At 36.5% G+C, this 23,746-nt stretch overlaps 1 protein-coding gene across 3 annotated transcripts; it reads left to right on the top strand.

Annotated features, from left to right (window-relative positions):
* The first annotated feature begins 1,735 nt into the window (after positions 1-1,735).
* LOC124153483 (selenoprotein S-like) lies at positions 1,736-21,983 on the top strand. Of its 3 annotated transcripts, none has more exons than XM_046526672.1 (5): positions 1,736-2,020; positions 2,104-2,250; positions 2,352-2,458; positions 13,379-13,520; positions 21,451-21,983. In XM_046526672.1, exons 1-5 carry the CDS (start codon positions 1,936-1,938, stop codon positions 21,534-21,536), a joined length of 567 nt encoding a protein of 188 aa, XP_046382628.1. In that variant the 5' UTR covers positions 1,736-1,935; the 3' UTR covers positions 21,537-21,983. The 3 variants fall into 3 exon arrangements, with proteins under 3 accessions (XP_046382628.1, XP_046382629.1, XP_046382630.1); XM_046526673.1 differs by having other exon boundaries at positions 1,742-2,020; positions 13,379-13,493; XM_046526674.1 differs by having other exon boundaries at positions 1,748-2,020; positions 13,379-13,478.
* Positions 21,984-23,746: the final 1,763 nt, after the last annotated feature.

Here is a 23,746-nt window from a genome sequence, read left to right as displayed (position 1 = left end):
CAAGGAGTCTCATGTCGCATGATTATCAATTTGACCAGGTTTGAAGGTTATCCTATTCTGCTTTCAAAACTACTGTTACAAAATTACTGTTTAATCTTTAGTTCTGGGTACAATATTGTGCTATACAGCTAAAAAGTTATTACCACAACCTTATTTCTTGGAATAACTACATAAACATTCTTTAAATTATGCTCCTTAGCACTGAAAACTAAAATGTAGTATATTCTTGCATAATAATTTATCATAAAATTTTAAGTAACTTTCAACAAACTTTAAAGGAATTTTCAAAAAACTTGTATTTGTTATCTGGTAGTAGTGACTGAAGTCTGTTCTTTGAACTAGCTGGTTATTCAAGACTGCAATTATGACTTATTATTCTTACATTTAATGGCTAGTTTTATTTAATGATCTATGGAATACATGGGGGGTGATGCACTCCTGCCCGAACCCAACTTTGTTTAGGACTTGTTCATTGGGTTACAGATACATATACAAGATCCATGGAGGAGTGAGGTTTTTGGGGGATAAACAAAGCTCAGATAAATTTGAAGTTGAATCCATTTTACTTAACTGGATTGATATTACTAATACAATAGGGTGAAGATTAATAAAATATCCCTCAGAAAGCCCCAAAACCATTTTGAACCATTTATCTTAAAATTCTGCAATTTATTAAACTCGCACCTACCACTTATCCTGATAGGTATTCCTTACCCCCACACACCACGGTATTATACTCTGTTCATTTTATCCCTGCGGGTGAGCTGGTGTGTCCAAAGCAAGTGGAGATGAGGAGAGGGAAAGTTACTCGACATGTGACTTTCCCTTGGCCAATCAGCAAACAGTAGGCGTGGCCTCAGTCAGTCGCTCTGAGACCTCCGCCGAGTTAACATCGTGAATCTGCTCGTGGAGCGGTGTTGCCAAACCTTACGCGTTCTCCTAGCATATGACTCTCATTCAGCTGACAATGTCATGGGTTTCTGTGAAAGGATTATCCACAAATCCTTCCAGATGAGTAGGTATATTGTCTCGGCGCCGGGAACAAAATACCTGTGGCCACCCATGACTCACACGGTTCCAGTGATTAAGTAAGGTGGCTATGTACATTTGGCAACGTTATGTTCGCTCCTCCTCTCTCTCTTGGTGCTACCCCTCCCCTATCAGCGAAGCCATCAGAGAGTGTCCGGGCTCTCACGAAAGCTCACCCGAAGACATAAAGTGAACAGACTATAGTTGCACCTAAACACCCTCCCCCCCCAGCCTTAATTCTAAGGTAAGCCCCTGGCGTGGACACCAAAAGTATTAATCACTGTTTGCTGGATTCATCTGTACCCCTATTGCCCTCGTCATTTCGCTACTGTTGAATGTTTGTGGGTTTAAAACAATATGTGCGCTTAAACAACTCCATATTAACCAAAAAAATATGTTCTCTAACCATGGGCGTACCCACGGGGGGAAGCTGCCCCTCACCACAAGCAAAAGTCTTTTAACAAAATCAAAACTGCATGGAAACAAAATTATTCAACAAATTTTCTTTAAACCCACGAAAAATGATGCGTATAAGATAAGTTTCTAAAATAAAACTATTTTTCCACGAAATAAACCAATAAAGCGCTGCTATAATTTTCTAAAAATGTTGGTTTCATTCACCTTTTCCATGCTAAAATGTCACAACTTCGCTTGCCCCCCCTAGTTATGATCCTGGGTACGCTCTTGTTTCAAACGTTCGCGGTTGGATCGAAGTATGACAAATGAACAGCGTGTCCGTCAATTCGTGACGCAGAAGTGTTTTTTTGCGTGGGCTGTCTTGTGGGGAAATAGTGCTGTCCATGGGAAAGAGTTATCCATGAAAAATAAGTTTTTAAAGTACTTGTTCTGTATAGTTAAAGACTTTTTGTTGGGTTAGGAATCTGGAATCGATATTGTATAATCATAATGGGTGATGTTATTGGGGATGATGTGCATCCTCCTACGTTAGAAGAGCAAACTCCAGAGTTCTTGTCAAATTTCCTGGAAAAGGGTAATTTTTAATGTTTATTAAAAAATTATCTAATATGTAAGTTTTGAGGAAGCTATGTATTATATTTTTGAAACGTATTGCAGGCTTCACTATTCTAAGTGAATATGGTTGGTACATTGTGATATTTGGTTCAATTACTTACTATTTATGGGCTACAAAAGTGAAACCCATGTACGAGAGGTGGAAAAAGAGCGCTGAAGAATCAGCCTATTCTGCCAAATATCATAAAGGTTAGTGAATTTAATCACTTATTTGAGGGCGGTAATGTTTCCGCCTCGGTGTAATTCAGTCATATATTTGTGCTGTATCCACCCATTGCTTGTTTTTGCAGATCCTGCGCTATTTCAAGCAAGGCAGGAAATTATGGAAGCAGCACGTCGTAGAATGCAAGAAGAGTTAGAAGTTAAGGCCAGACAATATCTGGAAAAGCAGAAGGAGGTAACTTTCCCAGCGTTTGAGGCATATGGTCTTGTTGCATAGCAGAAATGTGCCCATTTAAGTCCTGTCATTTGAAATTTCACTTATTCATTTCATTACTGGGTTTTTGCATTGTCACTATAGCATTTTTTATGCTTGAAATTTGAAGAAGACTTGTCTAAGAACTTCATTGAATATTAATTTTTAAATCACATGGATGATACATTAGTTCTAGCCATAATTATCTATTTCTGGTATTGTATGAACGTTAATTTGCCTTTAAACTCAATTAATTCCCTATAGAGGGTTGATTTCCTGATATCAAAACAAAGTACTTTGACGTCACATATTTGATGTCTTCGTTTCTCAATCTTACTTTTGCTGTTGTGAGCCATCTCTCCAATAAGTTTACACAGTTTGGTCATTCCATGTTAGTTCATCTAGCCCCTTCACTCACCTGCTCAGATTTTGACGAAACTTAATATTTTTATCCTTTCACGTGGACATGTAATTTTAATTTATCTTGGCAATTTATAATAGTTTATTTTTCACTACCATTTAAAGTTATGGGTGAAACTGGAGTTTTTGAAAGGCTGTGGTCTCTGAGGGCTTTTACACATGCGGGTCATTCCATTTCAAATCAACACAGAAAAGTACAATTTCCAACCTGACCCTCTTCGATTTTCATGAAATGTGGTGTGTTCATTACACATGGTAAGAGAACGAAAAAACCAAATCACAGAATTTTATCTCTAGTTACATAAGAGTAATGGCCTCTCAAATGTGCAGAAAATTTTACCTACACTCGTGACGTAAACGGCTGTAGCTTCAGTTATAATAACTATAGAACAGTGAAATAGGTAAATTTGGAAAGGTCTTGAAATATGCTTTTCAATGATATACACCCAGCTAGCACATTATAAGTCATTGAGATAAGATGAAAGGAAGAAGTAAGGAAGTCGCTTCTCAAGTAAGCTTGTTATGGGTTTCTTACGGCCAGGGCGACAAACATCCAGAGTAATGGCAAAATGGATGCCAAACTTTCAGCACTTCCATAGATGCTGTTATTGTCCCATCGTTTCAGAGTGTTTATTGAGGCCTTATGTATTAAAAAAAGGTTTTTATTATTGGCGCCTCTATATTATGAGGAGAAATAACATCATACCGCCATAATTTGAAAATCATTCACATTTATGAACTGATGGCGAAACGAAGGTCGTAAGAAAAACACACAATTTCACAAGAATAGCGACGCAGAATAATATAAAAATGCCGGAAGGAACATCTAATATACGTATTGTAGTCATCGGGTTATCAAGCCATAATTTTAAATTCATAAATGTTAAAATGTATGGACCTTGAATAATTTCAGTTTTTCATGCACATGCCAAACAAGTTTTTTTTACATAATTGGATATTTAATTGGTAACTACGCCTCAGAATATTATCAGCTGCCGTGGTGTAGTGGTTAGCATACAGGACTTCGACTACGTAGGTTGCATGTTCGGTTCACCCTAATGATCTTTTTTTTTTCTTTCCGCCGCATGGATAGAGTACTTGTATCATGCTTTATATCTTCACTAGCCGGTTGCTTGCAGTTATTAATTTTTTTCTATTTACCGGGAAATCTGTTATCAGTTGTTAAGCCCTTATAAAAACTCGCTTAATTTCACCGAAAGCCTTTAAATTCATGTCGAGATGAGCTGCGTAGCATGTGTAGTACGCTGTTCAACCGCCATTGGCGCTCCAACAGAAGTGACTTACGTTGCCTCAGGATATTTGATGGCATTCCTTACCTAATCTTCCCTAACATCTTACTCTTGCCTTATATAAGTCCCTTAGCTTACGACAAGCTGCTTATCAATTTTTTCCTTAAGAAAACCATAAGAAACGGTTAACACTCTTACTTTGTGCTATCTGGGCAGTTTACTCATATTAGAAGAATGCTCACAGTTAAGGTCAGTGACTTTGACCTCAAATATCTTAGAACATGTTACCTTTAAAATTTATGAAAAAAATATATTTGATTCTTCATGTTACTATCTACAACATTGTAAAAAATCAAGTTGGGATGAACATGGGATCAGGAGATGTAAAATAATACGTACAGCAATGCGTTGCATTAATTTCAAAATTAACCGTATTCTGATCCCAACAATGGGATAAAAAGCACTGAAAAATACACAATGTTAAAAGTTGGTGCTACAACAATGCAGGGTAAGTTAGCAATGTAGGCAGGCCAATATTAAGAATAATTATGTGCACCAGGGGCCTAAGTCCGTAACTTGAATTCTCCTTTCTCCGGAGAAAGTGTATTCTCCTGTAGTTTTCTCCCGACTGTAGTCCGTAACTTGGCGGAGAAAACATCAGTTCCTGGCCGCTACCGGAGAAAACTCTTAATTCTCGGTATCGGATAGGAAGAGCAGATAGGTATGAAAAATATTGAATCCGAAGCCGGCGATACCGTGAAGAACCAATAGAAAAGCTTTGTTTCAAATAAAAAAACGAGAGGGAAATCAAACGATTCTCACCTGTAATAAGGGCTACTCGTTCATCATTAAAGTTAAACTTTCAAATAAAAGAAATTGATGCATCGAAATTATAATTGATAGTGGATAAATCGATTTAAATCCATCGTAGATATATTTGTTCATTACACTTAAAAGAGTATATTATACCATTGAAAAAGGAGAGACTAATGCGTAACACCAAAGCATTTTTATGTTTTAGATGTAGGTAATCTTGTATACAAACGGCCGCTGTATTCATTGATGATATATATGGCATATTTTTTTGCACTTCGGATGCTTACTTTCATTGGTGAATGCATGATGAGTATGGAAAAACATAACTATCAACGTCAGTATTACATGCATTTATCCTCGAAAAGCTGAAATACACAATGTGGGAGCGGAAAAAGAAAATTGAGAAACTTTACTATGCAGAAAAGAATCGTAAAGAAAATAACGTTAAGATAAATGTGTGAATGGTACATATTTATTCTTGCAAATACCTACGTGCGAGCAATTAGTAACATATGTTACAATCTCCCAAAATGTTATAGTTTAGGAAACACAACAACCTGCCTCGCTACTTTTAAAAATTTCAAATACTGACAGCGTAGAATAGCGAAAACATGGGGAAAATGGTTTACTGGAGGTATATATAGAGAAAACAAAGCAAAATTACCCTTACTTGTGCATATTTATTGCTCATCATATCACATACAGCACTACAACGCACACATTTCTATCTTTTTAATACTTATAATCATTATATTCGGAATCGACTGTTTCAATAAATATCTTGGCTCACAATAAATATAAAACACTATTATGTAAAACTAATAAAACATGATAATCGGTTTTCCAATCACTTTGCACACACTAAAAGAATTTGCACTCCTTGAAATTCGAAAGGATTCTTTACACCTCACTTCCTACTCATCACTAACGACTTAGAATCAGATTACGTTATTTCACATTAACATTGCGAAGACAATTAAATGAATAGGTTGAAACAAATTGCTAAACCAGTTATTGTAACACCAACAAACTTCGAATTTCACTATCACTCTCACCGTAACATGACCAAAACAAAAACAAACAACAACACAACGAAATGCGAAAGTTTCCTTGCAAATGCAGCCATACAAAAATTTCTATTCTTGTCACAAATTACACTACATACGTTGCCTGCCTAACTTGAAGAATGCATTTTCGTGTTCTATTTTGTCACAAATATGTAAAAAACCATATTAGAATACAATTAGAACCGCAGTACGATCGCCCACTACGGTCCGCCATTGGTATTTTCCTCTTTTCTCCTATGGAGAAAATGAATCGCCGGGTCCCGGGCGGGTGACTCCGAAGCTCCCGTCCAGGGCACGTCAGTTTCTCCAAATCGCGTTACGGACTTCAGTTGGGAGAAAGATACTCTCCAGGAGAGACAGTTTCTCCGTTACTGGGAGAAAGTTTTCTCCGTTACCGGGAGGAACGAGTTACAGACTTCAGTTGGATGAAACTGGTGCTTCACGAGTCTCTTTTCTCCCAACTCGGGAGAAAACGAAGTTACAGACTTAGGCCCCAGGAGCAGGAATAAGTCACGTGTAAATCTCATTAGCTGACTGTGACAACATAGGATATTGTGTATAAGAGAAGTGTTTGGTAATAAATATTGGATGACAGTGTGGCTGCTGCATGTACGCTGATAGTTGCTGCAAAAGGTTTTTTTTATTGACAAAGGTACCTTGTATATGGAGTTTGATAAGATCATCTACTTCTGTAATCCATTTATTGAAAATGGACGGTAAAGTGACAATTCGGCCATTTTTTTTCTTAACCCGTAAAGGACCAACCTTTTTCCGGTTACACCGTGGACCAAGGGAGGGTCAAAAAATATCCACTTATATTTTTTCGTTTTAACTAATCATGAAACAGAATATATCTTCAACAATTGTTTTTTTTACATTGTTAAAACATTTTAAAAGTTGTTTATCCAGCTGAAAGTCATAAAATCGCAATAAAAATATTGAAATTTTCAAATCTTTTTAAACTGATCATAATCGAAATTATGATAAAACTTCTTCACAGAGGTGCCGGGTTTCATGCCCTTATTTGAAAATTAAGTTTCTAAATCACCAATTACTGTGCATCTAAAATAACAATAAGGCATAGTACTTCAAATTTAAGTCCATTTTCAGCAACCGTACTCCAGGACAACAATTTTATAATTATTCAAAATAAACCTAAAATTTTCCTCTCCGTTTTCAGTTACCTTATTTAAAAGTACATGATAAATCATAATACGTCTCCTAATTAAAAAAATTATGTTCTAGATTGTTCGTAGTGTTTATTTATCAATAACCATATCATTCCGATAAGTTATAAAATTAAGGGCGTCTTCAAACCGACTTGTCCAAGGGTGGTAACTTTAATGAAATGAAAAACGCGTAAAGATACTTAGTGGACTGTATTAACAATTGGAAAAGGTTCACATCACAGAATAGATGCTTCTCGGTTGTGGTCACGCCGAACACTGCCCCCTTGTCTCTGTCTCTGAGCGTGCAGCCCTCGCACTAAATCATGTCACCCTAGGGCCGCCACCCCCGACCCCACCGAAGGCCCCTAACCCAGTCCTCCACTCATAGATCCATCATCGACCCCAACTCACCCCAATCCTAAGGTCCAAACAATCACTAATGAATAATCAACTCGAATCTTCTGATAAGGTAGCATTATTGCCTGTATTGTATACATTAGTTTTTATGCCATGTTTACCGCAAATATAACTGTTACATATAGTAAGTACATATAATCATAGTTTTTTATAATTTGTTTGTTTTTTCTCTTTTTGATGTGAGTGCGTTGCTGCACGCATGGAAACTTCCTGTGCGAATTACTTTGACAGCAACATATGACGGCTGTATTTTTCTATCCGCGACCCCTTCCATCATCAATAAAATGTGGTTCTGTAAACCTATTGCCTTTTCCAACTAATACTGTATTGTGGCCGCACAAGTTCAAGGCCCAACAAATATGCCTAAATGATGTCTCCTTTTAATTTTTTTGATATTTTACCGAGTAAAATGAGTATAAAACGAGAGAATCCATTTAGGGCAGCAATGTCGATTAGTGCAAAGAAGATAGATTGGCCAACTTCTTGTAGATCTTTTGGTGGAATACTTGCATAGCATCTGGTCAATAACATCAACTCCTCCTTTGGTGTTGTAGTAGAGCAAATTTACGTCACATTTATTTTTGAAACAATTACTGACATTTATATCGGATATGAATAGATTTCTATATGCTGTATGGATATAGAAACGATATTTTTCTTAGGCTTCTCTTTGGTGATGAATGATAAGAGTCACCGGTGGACTCCCAGATCTCGGGTCTGTAAATTCAAATAAACTTGAACAAATCTTCTGACTAGCTGTTCCCTTCGATTGTTCAGGAATAAGTTTCCTGTTACTCTGCGTAGTTCCAACCATAGTCAATCCATAAAGTTCTTCTGCTGGCTCCACAGAATTATAGTATCTACCCATTGACACATTTCCCCCGGAATTATTGATTGGGATCACCAGGCGTTCACTATTTCGTTTGAACCTCTGCTTGTTCATGGTTCTTTATTTTCTGAGGCAATAATTTCCATGTTGAGCACATACCTCTCATCACAGTTGGTGAACATTCTTATAAGTATCCCATACTACCCTGGTTATCGTTTCATGAATACTATAAATCTACACCTTCCCCTAAACAATGATAACATTTCATCAACTAACATATCGGGTTCACAAATGTAATATTTGGGTGATATTGCATTGACCATTTGGAATACCGAAAAATAAGCGCAACTTTGTCTTCTCATCTTTGTCTTTCCCCGAGTAGACTTTTCATCAAATAAGGCAATAGTTCCTGATATCAGTTTCAACTCTCCGCAGCAATATAGGAGGACCTTCCAAATCTCTGTAACCACCAGTCATGCAATTCGAACTTGCTATCACCGTTTGCACCGAACAATATCAAAACTCCTACAAAGGATTTTAGTTCTACTGTATCATTTTTAGACTTCGAGTTAGTTCTGCTTCTTCATTTGTATGCCGTAAAATCATGTCAAGAATTTCAGAGTTAAAATTTTTTCAAATGACTTGCGCATATCCTTTTCCTTACCAGCAGGTAGTAAACATTGCTTTTTCCGCAATATATTTTGAATGGTTAGCCTAGTCACGCAAGGAGGATCACTCAGGTTTTTCCTTGCCATTTTTGCAACGTACTCGATATCTTCCTAGCTGCCTTTTTTCCTACAAAAGTCACTTCCTTCACCTGCCTTACTTTCATTATTTGAACTGATTTCACTGACATGGACTACAGTTTCACTCAATTCTACATAACTGATTTATTCTGTATCACTTGTAATTTCCAATTCTCATCACACGTCACTCTCAGTCAAGTAGATAAGCAGATAGGAAAACTTTTCAAAGATATAAACCCTTTCACTCAAAAGCCACCGCATAGTACCTCAGGATGTCAACATGAGGACCAAAATTTCACAGGAGATTTGCAGACAGCATGCCATGCATCGTAAATGCTCACCGTATGATAGGTAATTTTGGGATTGTATCCTGATTGTATAAATTGCATTATATTGTATACAGATTGCATCTTGAATGGCGAGAGTTCAAATCATGCAGCAGCTGAGGGTGAGGGTGAAGGTATTGAGTAAATTAGCCGGTGTGTCATAAATTTAAAAACACTAATATCACGGTAAGAAAGTGGGCTAGTTCTTGTTGCACTCATATTTTCGCATCAATGGCATTCCAGTTTGACATGAAGGTAAAATACTGCGAATTCTTGCGAGTCTAATTAGATATGTAACCAAGTGTTTCCGGGGTATGCAAAAATTCATTTTGTAAAAGATGCTTCATGAATGGCTGGATAGAGCTCTTTGCGCCCTTTCCAGTTCATGGATGAATAAAATAAATACAGTGAAAAGGCTTTTGTGAAAGTATTATAGAGGGAATGACTTCAATATTCAGAATTTCAGAATGGTATTCAGAAACTTTTTTTCGATATAATGTATCAGTTTATAATTCTGCCAAGCAGAGTCTATAAGAGTAAGCAAAGTGAATAGAAACAGAGAGTAATTATTTAAACATGCAGTTAAAAATTTTTAAAGAAAATTAATCAATATGTAAGATAAATACATTGAAAACTATTTTTACGAATTCTGATTTCTTAGAATAGAATAATAATTGAGACTATGTAAAGTAGAAATTTGTGAAATAAAATCAAAGTAATTACATCCTATAGTTTAAATACATAAATGCAATATGGAGCCTATTGTTGAATTAAAATAAACGTTAATAGTTAATTTAAACTAATTAAGTTATAAATTATAATGCCAAACAAAACTATTTGTCCCATTGCACGATTCCATTCGGTCGAAAAATAGTCACAGGTTGGACCAAGGGAGGGTTACTTTATGTCCACCGCGTATTTACGCTCTCATAACATTGTATGAACAAAATTTTCCATATACATCAAGATGTATTTATCTTTTTAAACCTATATTTGACAATATAACGAAGTTATTAATATGTATTGGGTGAATGAGTACTTAAAATATTGAAAAAATAAAAAGGTGGACATTTTTTAGCCCTCCCTTGGTCCTCCAAGGGTTAAGGGGCATTTGTGAAACGTAGAAAGCAGGCAATAGTCTATCTAATATGTACTTTAGCCTAAAGTGCCATCTATGAATTGGACCCTTAGATCTCGTACTTAGCATCTTCTCCATTTCTGTGTATTACAGTAACATTGTTGATATTTCCGGAAAATTTTAGATTAACCTTTTGCGCCGGGCTCCTTCACGGGAAGTTGCTTTTGGCTGTACGAAGGCTTTGAGCATTTCTTTTTCGCCCTGTACGGAGTTGTTTCTCGGCAAGGAATTGTCCAGGTAGTCACTTCCTCCACTTAATGACCTTACCTAGCGGGGTGCCGGACCCTTTCCTCGGCAACTGGGCAAATATAATCCTCGACCCTTTTCCTGAAGGCAGCCCATCACGCCATACTTTTGCAGTCAGTTTATTGTTACTAGTGCAATTTTAATTTTTTTAAATTGTTACTATTGCAGCAAATGTCAGTTCATCAATGTATACCTTTCATTTTTCAATGCCTGTAGAACTTTTAAACAAAGTTCTACGGTTATTTTTAGGGTTTTCAGTAAAAGGGCATTACATCATAGACCAACAAATACTTTAAAGGGAATTAAATCTTTCAATGTTCCTAGCATACTTCTAGGTATTTACGATTTATGATATTAACATATTTTAGATCCATGATGCCCAAATCCACACTCTCCTCATTCGCGTCTGCTCTCCACGAGTTCTCTGAAAACATGGGAATGAAACATTTCGAATTTTTTTTAGAAGAATATTTTCCTGAAAAATTCTCATAAAACTACTTGAATCTTACAAATTTGTTGTTTGAAATGGCTAAATTATATTTATTAAGCAATTTCACTTAGATAAATATAAATTCATATTACACACAGAATAAGAAAAAATACAAAACACTTGGGATAGGAGGATATTTGCTCCAATCTACTCTTGGGTGTGCCAGTTGGAGGGTAATAAGTTTTTCCAAGAAAACATTAATGCACTAATGTGTCCCAAAGTAAGCCCGTGAGGTGCTCAGGGCAGACCACCTTAATGGATCCTGACCAGAGAACCAAGATATGAGAGTAATTACCTGGGTAGAGCAGTTCTCTTTCCTGCAATGGTATGGAATGCTTCTCACAAACTGTGTCTACATAAAACATACCTTATTTGTACATTAAATTTACGAATTTTTAGGATATGCATTAAATAGCATTTATAGCGAAATTCATTTATAATACATTTGTATTCAAAGGTTGATAAGAGGTTATTAAAAATAGTCGCTGTAATTTTGGCTCACAGCAAAGAACTGAGAGAATCATATTTTATTAAATTACGAGTGTTTTTTTCATAGGAGATAAATCGGATATTTTATCGAAGTTCACCGCAAACGTACACTTAGAATGTGGCCAACAGAGTAACATATATCTTTAGATGTAAATCATTACAATATTGCTCATATAAATTTGCTGGTAAGGTTTTAAAATAACAATTAAACATGTAACCTTAGCGTCTCCAAAATTTGTTCTTGGTGATGATGAACTCCGTTAATATGAATGCTAGAGTTCCGTTTAAAATTTGGAACCGATCAGCAGAACATCCAGTATGTAATTCTTGGCATTGATTTTCAATAAATGCAACATGTAGGTTTTCAGTTATTCTAACTTATAAACAAATAAGTGACCATGAGCACCTTCCTTGAGTGGGACACTTAAGTGCCGGAATGGGCCGAGATAATCCCCACACGGACAATAGGAAAGGGTTGGACTTCTCGTGCCTAGGCATCCTAATGGCGCTTGGGACCCACTTGGCAAGCTTGACTGCAAAGCCGTGAAAACATGGCCTTTGGCCTTATGCATCAAAAAATTCAAGGCGTGAAAACACGGCCTTCCCCCTTTAGCATCGGAAAATTCAAGCCGTGAAAACACGGCCTCCGTAGATAAAAGTTTAAATGATTCTCCAGCCATTTAAAATAGTTTTGGGCATTCATGTCTCCATGATAATCCCCTGACCTCAATTCCTCTATCTAGATTTTAATTGTTGATATTCTAGATTTGAATTGCAGTTAGCCATTGAGGATGAATCCCAACTATTCACCTGGAAAAATATATTACCAGCACATACCATTATGAATGAGCTTATTTCCATAGCTACAGTATACATAATACGGATAAAGATTCATTTAATTTAAAATAGTGATTACTAAACTTCTTTGTCCTTCAGAAATTGGGCATCTCAGTCCTCCTCCCATTGTCCACATTGATGGAATGCTGTGAGTGGAGTGATGTATGTTTCATCGGTCCTCACAATGTTTCTCTGATCTTCATGAAATTGGGTTATCCTCCAGAGATACTCAATCCGTTTTAAATGAGTATCATCCTCATCACATAGAATGACTTTATTATTGGCTGCTTAGGGCCATGTAAAGAAATGGGAAAATTTTGTGCAATCAGTGTAATCCACAATAATAATGCATGATAAAGCTAGGTGAATTGCACTCATTATTGTTATAAAACTTACCTAAAACTAATATTCTTGAGAATTGTCTGAAGTGAAGAAACCTTCCAATCAAAAGGCAACCTTTGCTGTATAATAGGCAGCAAAGCCTTGACTAAAGGATGCCATTTATCCATGATATGAAATTCATGGACAGTTATACGGATATTCTGCATGTCAAAATTTTCCGTTTAAGTTTTGGGGCTCACTTGAAGCTTGGATTTTTTTGGGCTTTGAATTGAAATTTGAAATAGTTATGATCCTTCATCAAATGTCTTTTTTAATTGCAGATTGCTGAGGCAAATCGTCTTGAAAGAATTGCTGATTGGGAAAGGCATGAAAAAGGACTAGGTTATAGATCTAAAATGAAGCCCAAAGAGAGTGACTCCGGTAATTCCAGTCAAAGTCAGTCTAATTCTAGCTTAAGGCCTGGTAATTTAAAGATTTGATTAGTGTACAGTGCAACCTCGATAAAACGACACCCCACGGTGCACCAATAAACACTCGTTATAGCGAATTGTCGCTTTACCGGAGGTGGGGCAAATAATAGCCAATATGTATACCTGTTGCGAACAGTTATACAGGAACAGAGTGGTGCGGTGACCTATAAATTTCTATCTGATAAACATAAGCATAAATCCAGATGAAAGGTGATGTTTATTTGCATCACTAAATTTCCTTACTCAAACAACGACTAATTGTTTGGTGTTTTCTTGGCCATGGTGTCTGCCATCAAATGCTTTCTATTCATGCAACTCATGGATGTGCGGGTATGCTGACGACTGCTTTATGCCGCCCAAGGAACAAAAGAAGATCAAGCATTCATGAATGCTAATGCCACAATATTTTCACCAAAATTAACTACTTATTTATCAAACAACAGTTTACCACATAAATTTGAGACTGAGCACTCCATTTACTTCATTTTTAACAGATCGCTAGCAATTACAGAGATTAAGAAGTCTTGATGTAAGTTTTTCCGGCGATGAAACCCTCGCTATGGCGAGAGCCAACACCAAAAGGGCCTCGTAAAAACGAATTTTTTAACACGCTTATTATAGGGTCAATTGACGGTGCATCGGCTATCTCTCGTAATAACGGGGGTCTCGCTATAGCCCATACTCGCTTTAACGAGGTTCCACTGTACTATGTATTATTTAATTTTGATATTTTTCAGTGGTCAGCTACCAATAGTTTTTTATTATTAATGCTCATCTAAATCTTGCTTGAATCAAGCATAAACTATAATGAAGTTGGCAAATTATGGAAAACATAATAATTTTGAAGAATAATTCAATGAGTGGCACAAAAAAGTACAGAAAAATGTCGGCATATTTTTCATTGATAACATTTTTTTATCTTAGTCTTAGACCTTATCTCAACTTTTTAAGAAATTTTGGTGCACATATGATTATTTGAAAGTGTTGTAACAATTTTTAGGGACTCTGGTGTGGATTTTGTTTGCAATGTATAAATAATATTGCAGTGTTAACTCCTATAACAAAACACCAACTTTCAGTTCAAGTCACATTTTATTTCCCATAAGTTACATAAGTCAAATTGCAAGCGAAGTGTCAGTAGTCCTTCCCCTGTTTTCGAGGTGCAGCCTTTTTTATGCTTGGATATCTGGAACTTTCTCATCTCCTCAGGCTGGCAGTGATGCCCTCCTTTGAGATCCACATTAATCAACCACTGGAAATGTATCGGCTGGCACATGGCTCCCAACTTATAAAAATATCATTTTTTCCGAAAAAGAAGAATATAGTGGCCTCTTAAGTAATTGAAAATTTCAAATGTTTGATGAGAAAGTGGAAATAAATTTTAGAAGAATATTTCAGATATCAAAAATGAAAAACGTGGTGTGCATGTAAGGTTATATGTACATAATCACTTTTGATGAGAGACAAGGATGATATCTATTTACCAGCAAGGATGAATTGTATAACATTACGTGTGCACCACATTTTTAATATTTTTGGTTATCTGAAATGTTCATCTAAAAATTTCTGTTACTTTCCAATCAAACATATGAGAAATTGTCGATAATTTATTAGACCATAGGCCATTCTTTTCTTCTTTTTAAATAACATGTTTTTTAAGCAAAAAATGGTACATATTTCTATAATAATGAAATATTATTTTAGACTTTTTTGTGTTGTGAGAATGAAAAATGGCTGCATGAGTAAAAACAGCGTCTTGAGAACCTCGATCTGGGCTCCCCCCACTCAGGAGTCGTGCACTTTAGCTACTGGACTGTGGCGGATGTTGATGTACATATATGTATTTATTTTAAATATCTTTGCGACTGGGAGGTAGTCCCAAGTTTTTTAGGGTGTGTGGGCAGAGGGCACGTGACTTCCTGAAAACCAACCAAAATACTATAGGCGGGGTCTGGCCTCCGGGAAATTAAGTCGCTTTCAGACCTCTGTGGTGTACCCTTTGTGAGTAAGTTAGCTGTGTTACCAAATGGCCATTGTCTTCGTTCACTTGTTTTGCCGTAGTGATGGCTCTCCACCAGCCTTTGAAAATGGCCAAAATAAGGAATCCGAGCAGGAAATGAAAGGGGTGGGAAGGGGCATAGAGTAAGTATATATACAGGGCTCACTGCACGTACAAAAATCGTATACAGTTTTGTTGTAGCTCTGGAACAATTATCAGATGGCGAGGAACAATATTTTGCAATTTTTTTTTTTTAATTTGCTCGTTCCACAAGTCTAAAAATATATTCTGAAGCAGAAAGGGTCGCTATGTTTTGTGGAGATAATAGTTATTCGATTTTGTTTATAACAATTGTTATGAAAAGTATTTCCTCGAATTTCGGCTAGTAACTTGACTTTTCCGAGTTTATATTCCTAATCCATTTGCCGGCAGACTGTTCTTAGTATTAAGCTGAAACTTGCAGGAAACGTTTACTGTGCATATGTTTCCATACTGGTAAACTTAAATTTGTTAATAACTCCGTTTCAACATTGTTATGTGTGTTTATATATTTTTTGGACCAAAAATTTGAAATTTTGTTGGGTAAAAATCTTTCGTATCTTACGACATAGGTCCATACATACTGCATATGAAATTCGGATAAAACTATAAATTTATTTTTGGTGAAAGAATTGTACCTTTATCTCGATTACAATCGGAGTATGAATTTTTAATGGTCGCATGTCATCAGGCTTTCCTTACTGGTCTGAGTCTGCGCTGAAAGCTCCCACCTCCCAAGGAGACGGTTTTGCCATTAGATAGGTTGGCAAGGTGAGGCTTTTCTTCTGACAAGGAAGAGCTTTTCCGTGAGGGAAGATTTTTTCGCTTTAGGAGACAATATAAATCTTAATAATGTTCATCACTTCATTGAACAATCAACATATCGAATGAAATACATTTTGCGTAGTGTGCTTCAGAACTTCAGTGAGGAATTACCTCACTTTGGTGAAGTGTAAATGTTATTTACAACATTAAGTGCCAGAATATTACAATAAAATAGAAATTGCTGTGGAGATATTATTTTCTCACGATGTACATGTTTCACATCACTTTCTTTAAGTAAGTAAATTCTTTCCTAATATGAAACTTGCATTTTACACATGTTAACAAGATCGATTTAGACAAAAAAATAATTAGGTGAAAGGAGCACCTGTACTCAAAATCTCACCATGAATGACTTCATTGTGTGTTTCCGAAAAACCTGGTGAATTTCTAAAATCACTGCAGTGTGTTTAGAAGAGAATAGCATTAGTGTCTCGTTTACGCATCCACACGGTCCATCAAAATGTTCCACATGGCACAAAGTGGAAGACTTATGTGAAGTGCCATTGAAAAATACTCTGTGCAAATTGCGACTCATTCACAGTTTCCAGCCAGTAGCAGTGGGTTTTTGCACACATTGGATGCCATGGAAGTAAACAAGATTGAACTTTATTTCACTCAATTGATGTTACCAATCATTCAGATATGAACTTTTCACTGTTATGAATGCTAAGTAGAATGAAACTTCATTTTCCCCCTTGAATGTATGCAATCTTGGTGTAAAAGATTCGAAAACATACCTAACTTTGACATGCCTTAAAACAAAAAGTATAAAAATACTACCTTTTTTATTTTTTTTAATTGAAAGCAGAGAATTTAAACTACCCGCTGAGAAATTTTACAGGAAATAAAAGGTGGCCTTTTTTTAGTAATAAATTGTTAAATAATGACTAATTTTTATTGTTTAAACAAATCCTATTTGTTTATTATTGCTTCAAATGACTTGCAAGTTATGCCATAATGTGCATAAATGAATTCTCTTCAAAATTACAATATAACTACTGCTTTATGGACCATAGTTCCTTAGTAATCAGCATTTATGTGATTTTCATTTTTTACTCGGAGGCCTGACACCGCAATGTTCAAAGGACGGTAACTTTATGACAGTTCAGTTCTGAGCTGATATAAAGGCATCAATATCCATCATAAGGATACTGCTTTCACATATATAAGTTTCAGAGAAATCGGTGATGGTCACCTGACATGATTTTGCACCGTCTGCCTGATTTGAGATGAAATGGCCCTGCACTGTTTGCCTTTTGCTAACGGTCATAGCCTCTTCACCACAGTAGGTAACTAAAGCTTTCAAAGTATTTGGTTATCAATTCTTAAGAGCACCGCTGCAAACAAACACAAGAGGTATGCATCAGCAGTAGCATTATATTTTTGGGAATAAGGGTACGTTGGTGACCTTGATTTGTTTGCATAATAGCGGGATGAGTAATGGCCCATTCTGTGACCACGTGGAAAATGAAATGGGTTCTATCGGCTCTACTTAAACTTCGGGTCTTGCCTAGGGCAGGGATCATCTAATGCATGATTTTGTCTTTCCTTGAGACCTTATTTTGATCATAGTTGTGATAATCGTCATCTCGTCAATAACAAGGCGCATTGTCATTTGAGAAAAGTTTTGTTTTAAGCGTAAGTCAGTTTACATTTAGTAGAGGTTCTGAAAAGTAAAAGAAATAGCAGCTGCAACTGGGCCCAGGTTCACTCATTGGTTAAATTTTTGCCATCGGGATATGAATCTCTTCTGCCAGGGACCGATAAACGAAATATCCAAAGATACATTTTACGTGGTGACCATTTATACAGCAATATCAAATGGAGTATTTTTAGTATGTTCCGATTGTAAGTTGTCACGGCATTAGAAAAATGTGGCAATTCATAGCTATTGATTGTTCAAAACGTTTTCAAGAACCAAATTCTGCAGTCGCCAGTGGAATGATCTGCACTTTCTTCCGACCTATCGGACGAATTGTACACCGATGGGCTGCTGTCATGCAAGTGTGCCAGCTATTATCTGAATCTCAGGCGTTATAAAAATGCTAGGTCAATATTTGATGGAAACTGGATTTGATGGATTAGATTGAAACTGCCTCGCCTTCCTCTGGATGACTGTAATGCACCGCGATCAAGAGTGTTAATCACTTACTGCTAGGCTAAAACACAAGTAGGTGTATACAAAAGCGATGCAATACGCGTCTGGGATTAAGATAACACTCGTTAGCACTAAATGCGATGTAATATGTACTAACGAGTGGTAAAGGTTGGTTTTCGGTGTCAAAATCAGAAAACCAGGTGCCTTCAATAAAGTAACTGTTGATTAAAAATTGTTGTTATAAATTAGCTATTAAGAGATATTAATTCGTAATGTATTTCTCCATACATGGTGAGCAGACTTTCAGATCTTAAAAATTCAAACCATTTGTGAATGAATGCACAAGAAAATATTACATTCACATGATATTCATTGCAAGCAATGTAGGCCATGAATAGCTGATATAGGACACATCTTAGATGAATACATTTAATCCTTTGATTCATTGATTGCCATGAGCTCCTCATACTTACTTCTACAGTACTTCTAAAGAGACTCTTCCTTTTGTTCTCATCAGGTTATTACTGAGTAAATGCTGGGGTCAGGGCTTGTTTATATCGAAATTCTGAAACGAATTGATAATTAAAATGAGTTTTTCATACTCACGTATTAAGATTCAGTTGCATGTATTTACTATAAATTTGACAAAATATTAATTTTTTTGTTTCTCCTGTGAAGCAAATGGGGACGACCACGTACAACTCCTTTTTATCATACATTGAAAAAGTAAATTTAGAGTGAATATTAAATGTTCATTACAAACCTCAGGCTCATATTCCATCTCTAACTTAAGGAAACTCTCTGCTTTTGAAAGCATCGACTTTCTCAATTTCCTTTAACAGGTTTATCACTAAATTGATATCTGAAAATTTGTAAAAAAAGAGCTTTTTTAAAAATTCTGATAAACCTCTTTGATGGGCACAGCAAATCCTCAACATCCTTGGTTATTCCTGGGAATGTTCTTTTCATGATTAATATTTGACACCTCAATTGTTTTCTTCCCAGAAAATTTTTTCTTGCAGTTAATGCATCCACTTTTTGCCAAGAGTCTCTTATGGAGATATCCGGCGAAGTAAACGATTGAGCAATGTTCCAAAGTTAAAACATCTTTAACTTCCACTGTGTTATCCTAGACAAATTACGAACCACTTGAGCTGTCATCTTCTTCCTCCTCTGTCTCTTGGTCTGCTGATGGCATGCTACTAATATAGTCTGAGGTTTCAGGCGAGATGGAGTGGAAACGTGACATAATGAAAATGAAAAAGCAGGAGCAATTTCCACAATTTTACATTTATTAATACGACCGGTTTCGCTTTTCAGCATCATCAGGTACAAAAATATCAAGTGCCTCCTACCTTCCTATTTAAGCACAGCGCACTTGATATTTTTGTACCTGATGATGCTGAAAAGCGAAACCGGTCGTATTAATAAATGTAAAATTGTGGAAATTGCTCCTGCTTTTTCATTTTCATTCGGCATGCTACTACTAGTAATTTGAAATAGTACAAATTGATACAAATATTCTCATGAATGAGTTAGTGTTTGTCACCCACTCTCCTATCCTTAGCATCCCCTTCCCGAAAACAAATGGTCAAATTCTTTCTTCACCCACTCCTTAACTGACCCCAACCTCCACAGAGTATTTCCGTCCGCCCACCTCTCTCCGTATTCCGTAGACCATTTTCTTCCGCCTGCATTCCCTTCTGGGAAATCCTGTTAATTCTCACTCCTTTCTCAGCTACCCTTCAGCTAATTCTCTCCCCCGCCTCTTTCCTGCTTCACTTCTTATTCCCACCTCTCCATTTCTAATGACACACCGCCTCTCTTTTTAACCTACCCCCTTTTTACTCCTCTCAATCTCCCAGTTATTCTACAGTTAAGTCTAGAGTCCTCTTCCCACCTTGGATTTCCCATACCTCTTCACTGGTATCTTTTCTCACTGTCTCCAGTGTGTACGCCTGTTTCCCATCCCTTCTTCAAACATGTCAAATATTCCCCAACCCCTTTTTCAAAGGCAAAAAGGTGATGTTTATATTTTAGAGAGTGTCTTGTGCCAGATGATGGCTCTGTGAGCCGAAACGCGTTGTACGCATTAAGATGTTGCAGAAAATTGCTACCAGCTTTTATTTAAACAAATGTGAATTCTTTTCTATATTTTTTCGCATGTTGTTGTTAGCAAACTTTTACGTCTTCTATGTCCTTTATTCCTGAAGTATGAAACTCCAAACCAAAAACTCCTATTACCATAAATGCGTCTCCGCTTTCGCATCAAATTTTCAGCGTGGAACTAATTCATGGGTAATATTTCCTTGCCTTATTAAATGGAATGCAGAAAGTTTCAAAAAGTGGCTCAGTATCATGTCTTCCGACAAAAGACCATCGGCGATATTTTCTCTCAAATTTGAAAATGTCCCAGTACCGTATTGCAGAAGGCTGTAGCACTTCGTCAAAGGAATCATTCTGTCTCGCTTACTATTACACTGCTAGATGTAAAACCCCTCCAACGTCCATTCGATATTCGATCATATCTCCTCTCACGATTTCATCAAAATCTGTGGTGTTCGAGTGAATACTTCCGTGACCCTATCTAACTGATAGCCTATTCGCTTAGTTTGCGAATATATATTTATAGGGCCCGGGGCCCCCCCTGAAAATTCCCTCTCTCTCCTGCTTGGCTTTCGGACAGCAATCTTTGAAGTGCATGAGATAGTTTCAACACTTATTCACAGCTGCATGTTGTAAAACTGTTTTCAGTAGTAATGGGGAAAGCCAAGCAGAGAGAAGAGGGAAGGATTCGTGGAAGACGTAGCTCAATATAATAATATTTCCGTAATATTTCCTTCTGTTTCTTGAGTTATTGATGTAATATGTATAACTTTTTTCAGATGCATGTCATTATTAAAAATAGATTGATGGTGTGAATTCTAAATTTGTTGATACCTTTTCTTTCTTTCATTGAAGATTACAATCCTCTGATGGGCTCTGGAGGATCATCTGGCTACAGGCCCCCAAAGAAGAGTTGCTGCTCTGGTGGAGGATGTGGTTGATGTGCATTGAGACTTAATGAATTAACTTACCAGAAATGTGGATTTGTCATGATATGAGGCTTTAATTTGTTCAATGTATAAATATATTTTATAATCAGAATATTTATAATCAAATGCTTTACATGAAAATATAATAAAAATGTTAATTGGTGTTTATATTAGAATGAGAGTATATATTTTATAATGACTTTTTAGCACATCATTTGTGTAAAAGGTGAGCAAGTGGCGAGTCAAAAAGTGAGTGGCTAAGGTTTTCAGTGTACATCACGATTTCATTTTTTATTGTTTTCCATGAAATGTTGGAGAAATATGTTGACTGTAGATTATGTTTTCCATCACCATTTTTGAACCAAGGTCTTGCTGTTACTTTTAATGTATTTATCTTTTCCTTATGTTTCTCCTCTTAATATACAAGGAGAAATAATAATACATATATGTAATACTTCTCGCACAATCATTTTTATTTAATCTTCATTTCTTTCTGTCCATACTTCGTTTTCCATTCTTTTATATACCTCTATTTGAATGCCTGCAGCCTTCAATTGATCTCCTTTCGTGCTGACTATATTTCTGATGCATATAGTCATTGACGTGGTCAGGTATTTACCATTGCTGCCATTAAATCTTTGTGTTCTTTTTAGCTCTTTGCTTGTTTGAGGCCTATTATAATTCTTGGAGACTGATAAAATTCTTACTTGTGCATGGTAATATAGTTTCTTTCATCACTTGGCCACCTACTTTGACTCCTCTGCGTCCCTCACAATTTGGTCATTACATATACGGTAGAGCCTCTACTACGCGTTTTTGAATGACCATGCATTGCATATACTGCCCACCCCTTCCCAGGTGTACTCACCTCATCTTTCCCGCTCTCTTCACTATGGTCTCAAATAGAAATATGCTGGCCAAAAGTCATTCTTTTGAGGAATTGTTGAAAGATGTACTCTACAAGATTCTACTGTATTAGGTTTATTATGTTCACCTTTGCGCTAATATTTGCTTTGATCAGTAGAGTACCATACAGTGGAACCTCGTTAAAGCGAGTACGGGCTATAGCGACACCCCCGCTATTACGAGAGATAGCCGATGCACCGTCAATTGACCCTATAATAAGAGTGTTAAAGAATTCGTTTTTACGAGACCCTTTCGGTGCTGGCTCTCGCCATAGCGAGGGTTTCAGCGCCGGAAGACTTTCATGAAGACTCCTTAACCTCTGTAATTGCTAGTGATCTGTGAGAAATGAAGTTAATGGAGTGCTCAGACTCAAATTTATGTGGTAAACTGTCGTTCGATAAATATAATGATGACGAAACAATGCTTTGCATGATTTTCATTCAGTGCGGCGCTTATAAATTGTTTGAATAGTTAGTCGTTATTTGAGTAAGGAAATTTAGTGATGCAAAAAAACATCGCCTTTCGTCTGGATTTATGCTTACGTTTATGGGATAGATGTTTATCTGTCGCCGCACCACTCCTGTTCCTGTATATCTGTTTGCAACAGATATATTGGCTATTATTTGCTCCACCTCCGGTAAAGCGACAATTCGCTATAGCGAGTGTTTATTAGTGCACCGTGGGGTGTCGTTATATCGAGGTTTCACTGTATTTATCTAAATATAGTCCCTCCTTTTTTTCCAAAAATGTCCGTGGTAAAAGTAAAGGGGGAATACATTCTAATGCATTTTTAATTTTTTTTTCCAAAACTGTTGCCTCAAAATGAGGAGAGGACTACATTCAGAGGGGGACTATATTAGGAGAAATATGGTAATTGGAACCAGCATTCACAGTAAAATTTCAGGTAAATTAACCATCAATGGGGACAAATTTAGATAACCACTGTTTTCATTGATAAAGCATTTACACATTTATATATAATTTCGACCAGTATGTGACAAATATTTTATCTGCGAGCACGGAAGCTAACGTTAAACATGTAGTTTGAGAACTCCAATGAAAGGATATAAATGTGGAACAAAATTATGTAGTTGATGCAGATATTACAGATTACTTCTGAAGTCTATTACTGCATTTAAGGTTAATTTCAAATTACAAGGCAGCAAGGTGTCTCAAAAAACTGGCCTGTGTGTTGGATTATAATTTGTGTTCTCTCAGCTCTATAGCTCCCTGCCACCTCTTGTAATAGACTTCTCATCTGATTGCAGAGCAAATGCCTGCTGAAAAAGACAACTAGATCTTATATTATAATTGCT

This window comes from Ischnura elegans, chromosome 2 (genome assembly GCF_921293095.1).
Source record: "Ischnura elegans chromosome 2, ioIscEleg1.1, whole genome shotgun sequence".
In the NCBI taxonomy this organism is placed as follows: domain Eukaryota; kingdom Metazoa; phylum Arthropoda; class Insecta; order Odonata; family Coenagrionidae; genus Ischnura; species Ischnura elegans.
The sequence above is the reverse complement of the archived record's forward strand: the minus strand, read 5'-3'. Positions and strand labels throughout refer to the sequence as shown.